We start from the raw sequence: 9276 nt of genomic DNA, 5'->3' as shown, positions 1-9276 counted from the left end.
AGGTTCTCCTAAATTAGGAGCTCAGGCGCAGCAGCCAGCTTGCTGCTCAGGCGTCCCCAACAGCAAGTGCCTTCGGACTCATCAGGGTCCCGGGGAGGAAGGAGGAGGAGGAGGTGCAGATATCAAGTGTGGCCACTTCCCCAAAGATGTGTGCCAGGCCTGAGGGCCAGGCAGGAGGTGGGTGCTAACGGCAGAGGAACCACAGGAAGCGGGGCTGGACCAGCCGCTACGGAACACACACCTCTGCCCAGAGCAGCACCCACCCAGACATGTTAATCGTGAGATGCAGGAAAGTGACTGCCCAGGAGACAAGGGACAGACGCCTCCCACCCACCCTCACCCTGGCTGCTCTGCGTCTTGAACTTGGGCTGGTGACCGGGTAACCCCTCCCTCACACTGCCAGCATCCTGGGTGGACTGGAGCTGTGAGGCTTTGGACCGTGCACGGTGCTGGGAGACCTTAAGAGGCAAAACACCTCCCCAAGTTTTTTATAATCACGCTTTCACTTTGATCCAAAGTTACTCATATAAAGCAATGGTCTTAAAGTTTTATTTTACAGGGTGGTACACTGTCTGAATGACGCGCATGCGACCCAAGGCAGTCTTTATATGCTTCACTCTTCCAAAGGGCGTTAGTGTTGTTGCAGGGCAACAAGTCCCAATAAATTACATTCATGAGACGAAATCAAGGAGACGTGCTGGTACCACACACGATGACAAAGTGGCTCTAAGCAAGCCACTCCCCCACTTCTCACAGCAAAGAGGATCGAGAGCTAAAAATACCTTAGAAAAATCAAACGGCACTGACTGCACCTTGTTATATAAAGGTCAAGCTTGTAAATTATTAATCCATGGTACCCGCAAGGGAGAGATTTAAATGGAAGGCTAAAATCTGGTGAATCTTCTCACTTTCTCTTCTTGGTGGAATACAGCTTTTCTTCGAGGGGGACCGGGACGATCCCTTCACACTCTTTCACTTCCTGGGTCAAAGGATGTTTTACGATATTCGGTCTAATCACATCAATGTCTCGAGACAAATGCTCCATCATGCTTTCAACAGTTGTTGCTGGTGCATAAAAATCCACCAAGAAATACCTGCAATAAAATAAAAATTAGTGAATATCATGGGTTTTTTGTGTCTTGTCTTTTTAAGAGCTGTGCCCAAGGCATATAAAATTCCCAGGCTAGGGGTTGAACTGGCGCCGCAGCCGCTGGCCTACACCATAGCCACAGCAATGCCAGATCTGAGCTGAGTCTGTGACCTGCACCACAGCTCACAGCAATGCCAGATCCTTAACTCATTGAGCAAGGGCAGAGATTGAACCTGTGTCCTCATGGATACTAGTCAGATTCGTTTTCGCTGAACCATGACAGGAACCCCATTTGCGCGTATTCTTAAAAACAGCAATTCCGCTATTTTGGTCAATGTTTTCATTTTAATCTTCCCCATGTAAAGACCTCAACTACCCCCCTCCCCGACACATACACATCTTTGTTGAAAGAGGAACTGCCAGCTGACAGCTAAACTGAAGTGCAATAGATGCCCAACCCCCTTGTCCTGCGAACTTTCCCGTTAACATTTGCTGAGTTTTTCCAAACTGTTAGCTGCTGCTTTTTGTATGTGAAAACCTCTATTGGTCTTCTGATTTTCCAAAAGGTTTTTTTATAAGTGACTTAATGCACCTAAAAGAGACAGTAAGAACCATCAGCCACTCCGAACAAATAAGGGACAAGTTAAGAAAAGCCTGGGGCTTGGCCAAGACTATTCCTATTCCGCACGTTCAGTAACTGACAAGGAGCTTGAATCTTGGGTGAGAGGAAGAATTTAATGCTCATCGGCTCAGACCAGACCACCGCAGACAGGACAGGCATCTCCTACCGCTCACCGGTCTTAAAAGATGAATAACTTCGCCAGTAGTTGCCCGTATGATGATACAAAGGAGGATGTGTCTCTATCCCCTGCCCAACCCACCCCTCGGTTCTAAAAGTTTAAGCCCTTCCTTGTTCGGTTTGGTTAGGACCACAGTGTTGGTTAAAGGACAGTTTTCTGTGCAATGTTTTAAAATTCTCGAATGTTCCAGCTGGTTAAGATGACCTTTGCCATCTCCTACTTTGTTCCAGCCACACTCTTCCCATTCTATGGTCTTTGCACTCATGCCTCTGCTGGAAATGGGCTTCACCCAAGTTCCACATAGGTCACCCCTCACTTCCAGCACGTCTCTGTCCAAAAGTCACCTGGTCAGAGAGGCCCCCACCCGCTCAGCCTCATTGCTCTTACTGCCCTTACCTAATGCTTTATTTTTTTTTCCTAGAGCAGTTTAACACCACTGACACAGTATGTATTTGTTTACAGTCTGTCTCACTCCACTAAAACATAATTGCCCGAGGAAGAGGACTTCAGTGCTGTATCCCTAGCACCCTGAGCAGTAGCTACATCAGGTCCACAGTGAATACCTGACAGTGGCGTATCAGCATGAAAGGTGGAATTCTCATAGAAAGCAGCAAAGGCCAAAATGAAAACGGACAATTTCACGAAGGAAGACAGCGATTAAAGCAAGTATGGCATTTTCTCTAATTCTACACAAAGGCAGAGGTTTAAACCTCATGAGAAAACGTCTCAGCTTCCCAAGTGACCATTCACAAAGCCTAGTGGGAAAGTTACAGAAGCAGAAATAATTAAAAGCAAAAGGACAGAAAAATATGTATCATGCAAAAACACTAATCAAAAGGAAGCTCAAATGGCTACAGTAATATCAGACAAAGCAGACTTCTGAGCAAAGAAAATTATCAGGGGGAATAAAAAGAGACAATACATAATGATGGGTTCACCAGGAAGACACAACAATCCCAAATGCGTACGGACAGATAACAAGAGTTTGCACATACATGAAGTAAAAAGTAACAGACTGAAAAGATAAATAGACAAGTCCTCAACTACCGCTGGAAACTCTGAACATCCCTCTCAGTAATCCATTAGACTGAGTACACAGAAGGTCAGCCAGGATATGAAAAAGCGGACACCACCCTCAACCAACTGCCACCCGACATTTATAGACCCTCCACCCAACAACAGCCGGATATACATTTGTTCTCAAGGCACAAAGACATTTACCAAGGCTGAACATATTATGGGCCATAAAAGGTATCTCAATAAATCTAAAGAGATTTGTGGCATACACAAAAATCTTGGGAAAATCCTCAGTAAGTCAATGAAGAAATTGAAAGGGAAGAAATCAAAATACTTTGAATTGAATGAAAATGCAAACACATCAAAATTTGGAGAATGTCATTAAAACAGTACTTAGCAGTAAATTTACAGTACTGATCATCTATGTATGAAAAGAAGGCCTCAGCTCAATGATTTCAGCTTCCACATTAAGAAACCAGAAAAAGAAGAGCAAATTAAAGGCAAAGTAAGACTAAAAAAAAAAAAAAAGAAGAAAAAAAGAAAAGAATAGAAAAAAGGGGAAAATAATAAAAAATCAGATAAACAATAGAAAACATCAATGAAACCAAATACTAGTTTCACCGAGAAGAGCAATAAAACTGATAACTAGGATTTCTTTTGTAGCACAGTGGGTAAAGGATCCAGCTTTGTCACTGCAGCGGCTTCCAAGCAACAAAGTGATATAACTAAAATCAGACTAATCAATAGAAAGAGATAAGACTCAAACTACCAATATGTAGGAATGAGGGCAAACTCTAAAGGTTACAGACAAAAGGCTGGTAAGGCAGTATCAAAACTTTTTTGCAATAAATTTGACAACCTAGTTGAAACTCCTTAAAAAATACAAATGATCAAAACTCACTCAAGAAGACATAGATGACCTGCATAGCCCTATATTTACTGAAGAAATTAAATCTGTGGTTAAAACCTTCCCATAAAAAGGACTACAGGCCCAAGTGGCTTCACTGGTGACCTCTACCTAACGTTTAAGAAAAAAATTACCATTTCTGATACAAACTGGTCCAGAAAATAGGAAAACACTTTTAAACTGTCCTAAGAGGTCAGCATTTCCCTACTACCAAGACCAAAGACGCTACAAGAAAAGAAGAAAACAAAACACAGATCGACATCTCTGTCGAAATGAAAAAATTCCAAGCAAAATTTTAGCAAACTATAATATATATAAAAAAGGACCAATCCTGACCAAGTAGGATTTAGTCCAAGAATGCAAGATTGATTTAACATTTAAAAATCACATTAACAAACCAATTCCAAAAGATGCTAAAAGAAGCATTTAGCAAAGCTCTTTATCTATTCCTGATAAAAAAAAAACAAAAAAAAACCTCGCAGCAAATTAGGGAAAGAAAGACTCTTCCTCAATCTTATAAGGAACATCTTTGAAAAACCTACAACTAACATCATACTAAATGGTCAAAGTATGCATGTGTTCTCCCCAAGAGTGGTAACAAACAAGAATGTCTACCTACACCACTTCTATGAAGTATTTCACTGAAGTGTCTTGCCAGTGCAATAAGGTATGAAAAAAAGAAATAAAAGGCATCCAGATTAATAAGGAAAAAAGTAAAACTGTCTTTATTTTCACAGTCATGATTATGTACACAGAAAAATCTGACCTAGGTTATAAAAAAGATACCAGAGGAGTTCCTGTCATGGCTCAGTGGTAACGAACCCAACTAGTATACATGAGGATACAGGTTCGATCCCTGGCCTCACTCAGTGGGTTAAGGATCTGGCACTGATGTGGGCTGTGCTACAGGTCACAGACGCGGCTTGGATCCCATGTTGCTGTGGCTATGGCATAGGCTGGCAGCTGTAGCTCTGAATTCAATCCCTAGCCTGGGAACTTCCATATGCTGTGGGTATGGCCCTAGAAAAAACAACAACAACAAAAAAAACCAGAGCTCTAAGTGTAGGATTAGCAAGGTTGCAAGATACAAGATCAATAAACAAAAACCAACTGTATTTCTATAAACTAGCAACAATTAATCAGATCTTGAAATTAAATATGACATATTTAGGGATAACTTTGACAAAAGATGTGCAAGACTTGACATTAGAACTGCAAAAGACTGCTCAAAGAAGTTAAAGAAAACCTACATAAATGAAGATGTAAACCCCGTTCATGGGTTGAAAGATTCAATATATTTAGACATCAATTCTTCCCAACCGATCCATAGATTCAAAAGAATCCCAAAATCCCAAGAGAATTCTTTGTTAGAAACTGGCAACTGATTCTTAAGTCCATAAATTCAAAGGACCAAGAACAGCTAAAACAACTTTGATCAAGAATAAAAGTTGACCCTCGCACCTATTGCCAATTAATCTACAAAGGAGGCAAGAAAATACAATGAAGACAGCCCCTTCAGTGAGTGGTACTGGGAAAACTGGACAGCAACATGTAAAAGAATAAAATCAGAGGAGTTCCCATCGTGGCTCAGTGGTTAACAAATCCGACTAGGAACCATGAGGTTTCGGGTTCAAAGCCTGGCCTTGCTCAGAGTGGGTTGACGATCCGGCGTTGCCGTGAGCTGTGGTGTAGGTCGCAGACGCACCTCGGATCCCACGTTGCTGTGGCTCTGGCGTAGGCCAGTGGCTACAGCTTCAATTCAACCTCTAGCCTGGGAGCCTCCATATGCCGAGGGAGAGGCCCTAGAAAAGGCAAAAAGACAAAAAAAAAAAAAAAAAAAAAAAAAAAAAGAATTAAAGAATTAAATTAGAACACACTCTCACACCATGCACAAAAAGAAACTCGAAATGCATTAAAGACCTAAATGTAAGGCCAAAGACTATAAAATTCTTAGAGAAAAATATAGGCAGGATACTCTTTGACATAAATCACAACATCTTTTTGGATCCACCTCCCAGAGTAATGAAAACAGAAGCAAAAATAAACAAATGGGCCCTAATCAAACTTAAAAGCTTTTGCACAGCAAGGAAACCATTAAAAAAACGGAAGGACAACCTACAGAATAGGAGAAAATCTTTGCAAACGTAGAGACCAACAAGGGATTAATCTCCCAAATATACAAACATCTCATACAGCTTTATATCAAAAAAGCAAACACTACAATCAAAAAATGGTCAGAAGATTTAAACAGACATGTCTCCAATGAAGACATACAGATGGTCAGAAAACACATGAAAAGATACTTAACATCCTTAATTATTAGAGAAATGCAAATCAAAACTACAAAGAGTTATCACCTCACACCAGTCAGAATGGCCACCATCAAAAAATCTACAAACAATACATTCTGGAGAGGGTGTGGTGAAAAGGGAACCTTCCTGCACTGCTGGTGGGAATGTAGGTTGGTGCAACTACTATGGAGAGCAGTGTGGAGATTCCTTGAAAAACTAAATCTAGAACTATGATGTGATCCAGCAATCCCACTCCTGAGTATATAACCAGAGAAAACCACTAATTTGAAGGGATCCATGCACCCCAAAGTTCACTGCAGCATTATCTACAAGAGCCCAGACATGGAAGCAACCTAAACACCCATCAACAGAGGAGTGGGTAAAGATGTGGTACATGTGTACAACGGAACGTTGCTCAGCCAAAAAATGGGAAGGAATGAAATGGTGCCATTTGCAGCAACATGGATGGACCTAGAGATTATCACACTAAGTGAAGTCAGACAGAGAAAGACAAATATCATATAAGATCACTAATATGTGCAACTTAACAAAAACTGATACAAAAGAACTTATTCGCAAAACAGAAACAGACTCAAAGATTTTGAAACCAAATGTATGGTGATCAAAGGGAAAGCACCGAGGGGAGGGCCGGACCGGGAGTTGGGACTGGCACGTACACAATACTATACACGAAGTGGATCAGCTACAAGGACCCCCCCGAAGAGCTCGGGGAAATCTACTCAATCGTCTGTGAAGGCCTGTTTGGGGAAAGAATCTGAAAAAGAACGGATGTAGATGCAGACGCGCCTTACGACTGGGTCACTTTGCGATACACCTGAAACTAACGCAACACTGTCAGTCACCTCTATACTCCAACGAAATTTATTTAAAAAAAAAAAAGAATAAAGTTGAAGGACTAACATCACATGATTTCAAGACTTATTACAAAGCTGTGGTAATCAAGACAATATGGTATTTGTATAAAGGTATACAACGGATCAGGAGAACAGAGTTCAGAAACAGATCCATACACATGCAAAACTGACTTGAATAAGGGTGGAAAGGCAATTCGGTAAAGACATATCTGTAGGCCAAAACAATGAGCTTTAATCCATATTTGTACCATATACAAAAATTAACTAGCATAAAACATAAAGCTATAAAACTAGAAGAGAACACAGGAGACCTTGGGTTAAGCAAAGATTCCTTAGGCATGACACCAAAAGCACAACCCATAAAAGAAAAATTTGATAACTGAGATGACGTCAAAATTTAAAACTGCTCTTTGAAAGATTTTGCATAATAAAAGGACAAAACATGCACAGGGACTTGCAAATCTCATATTTGACAAAGAACTTACTTCTAGACTATAAAAAAACTCTCAACATTTTGTTAAAGAAACAATTTTTAAAAATGGGCATAAAATTTGAAAAGGCATTTCATGGAAGATATGTAATGGTGAAGAAGCATGTGAAAAGATGCTCACTACCACTAGTCCTTCGAGAAACGTGGTTAAAACCACAAAGAGTTCCCTACTAGGATGGCTAAAACATGACCATGCCCAGTGTCTGCAAGGATGTAGAGGAACTGACACTTTCATACACCGCTAGTGGGAATGCAAAATGACACAACCAACGTTGGAAATGGTTTGGCATTCTCTTAAAATGTTAAACATACAACTGCCATTATGATCAAGCCATTCCATCCCTAGATGTACCCAAGAAAACTAAAGTGTATGTCCATAAAACAACATGTACACTGAATTTCCTAAGAACCCCAAACTGGAAAAGACACAGATATCCATTCAAATGAAAACTGATAAGCAACCTGTGGTACATCCATAAAATGGCCTCCTATTCAGCAATAAAACAGAGTAAACAATTAATACTTACTACCGATGAATCTCATGATAATTTTGCTGGGTGGAAGAGTTTAAAAGATGAGCATATACTGTCCGATTCTACCTAAACACAACTGTAGAAAACATAAGCTACTCTATAGTGACAGACATTGGTGGTTACTAGGGATGGCAGATCAGAAGTTAAGGATCACGAGAAGCAAGAGGAAACAGCAGAGGCGAGACCAATTTGTCATCTTGACTGTAATGATTTCATGGGTTTACACATACATGCAGTTTACCGTGCGTCACTTGTATCTCCATAAAGCGCTGGATTTAAAGTGGTATGGAAGGAGCTAAATGGGCAGGGCTTGGTCAGTGACTTGATAGAAGGTGTCAGTGGTGAGGGAGCAGTTACAGCTGGTGAGGACTCCCAGGGCTTTTCAAGAAATGAAATAAAAACAATGCCAGTTCCTCTGCAACCCAGCAAACCTCCTGAGGCACTGACTCGCATGTGTGCTCACTGATGAGACCACCACTGGGCCTTCTCTGAAAATTACACACCAACCAGGCCAAATTTTCCAAGTTTAATTCTACTGGTTTATTTCTACTTCACCCAACTTAAGAAGAACTGCTCATGTGTTCAACAGCTAATTACTGATTACTAACCTTGAGTGAGGCTCTGAATTAGAGCCTAAAACGTGAGTGTACTCGGCCTCAATCACCTTTTCCTTGCCAACCCCCAGCCCTTCTTCACCCACCCCTGTAACCCCTCAACAATCATGGCTGCCTGGTGAGCAGGGCTGGGAACTCTCATGCCACACGGCTGCCAGCACCTCTCTTCCCTTTTTATCCATTTGTTCTTTCACCCAGTATTCACCAAAATGTCTTGCCTAGCTACCATGGACAAGTTATGACCTCGCCCACTCTGTCTGTCCACATCCTACCATACTAAATTCCAGAGCAGGTGGTTTTTCTTTAAATACACAAACGTCCTCCCTGAGCTCCTTCCTCTGCCCTTGCCTTGTGTCTAGTTTCCCTACAAGCCCTCCTCTTCTGCTTTACTCCACCTAAAGCCCCGATGCCTGAGGCAGTGCACTGTGAAGTGCCATCCATTACATAGGGAAAGCTGGAGGGAAGGGCTTAGTAAGGGCCTGACATGCCCTGGACACAGAGCAACCCACGCAGTCACCACCGTCAGCCCTGCCAGGGCGCCAAGCCCCTTCCCTCCACAAAGTGCACAGGTGTCTCCTGCTCTAGTGAGTTCAGCCTGCCCTTCCTTATGGTCAAGTATTCAAGGTATTCAAATACCATTTCTGGGTTCAGCAAGCATT

The 9276-nt window shown here is 41.7% G+C and overlaps 1 protein-coding gene across 1 annotated transcript in view; it reads right to left on the bottom strand.

Annotated features, from left to right (window-relative positions):
- Nucleotides 1-531: 531 nt before the first annotated feature.
- Nucleotides 532-9276, bottom strand: part of MRPS6 (mitochondrial ribosomal protein S6) — a 68110-nt gene continuing 59365 nt past the window's right edge. Inside the window, 1 exon segment of the mRNA NM_001435374.1 lies at nt 532-1094. Coding sequence (NP_001422303.1) covers nt 905-1094 — 190 coding nt within the window. The 3' untranslated portion in view covers nt 532-904.

The sequence above is a fragment of the Sus scrofa genome, chromosome 13 (assembly GCF_054392235.1).
Source record: "Sus scrofa isolate SSC_HxYL_T2T_F1_AM1 chromosome 13, Sscrofa_HxYL_maternal_Yorkshire_Landrace_v2.0, whole genome shotgun sequence".
NCBI classification, from domain to species: Eukaryota; Metazoa; Chordata; class Mammalia; order Artiodactyla; family Suidae; genus Sus; species Sus scrofa.
Note: the sequence above shows the minus strand (reverse complement) of the source record. Positions and strands in the feature narration are given on the sequence as shown.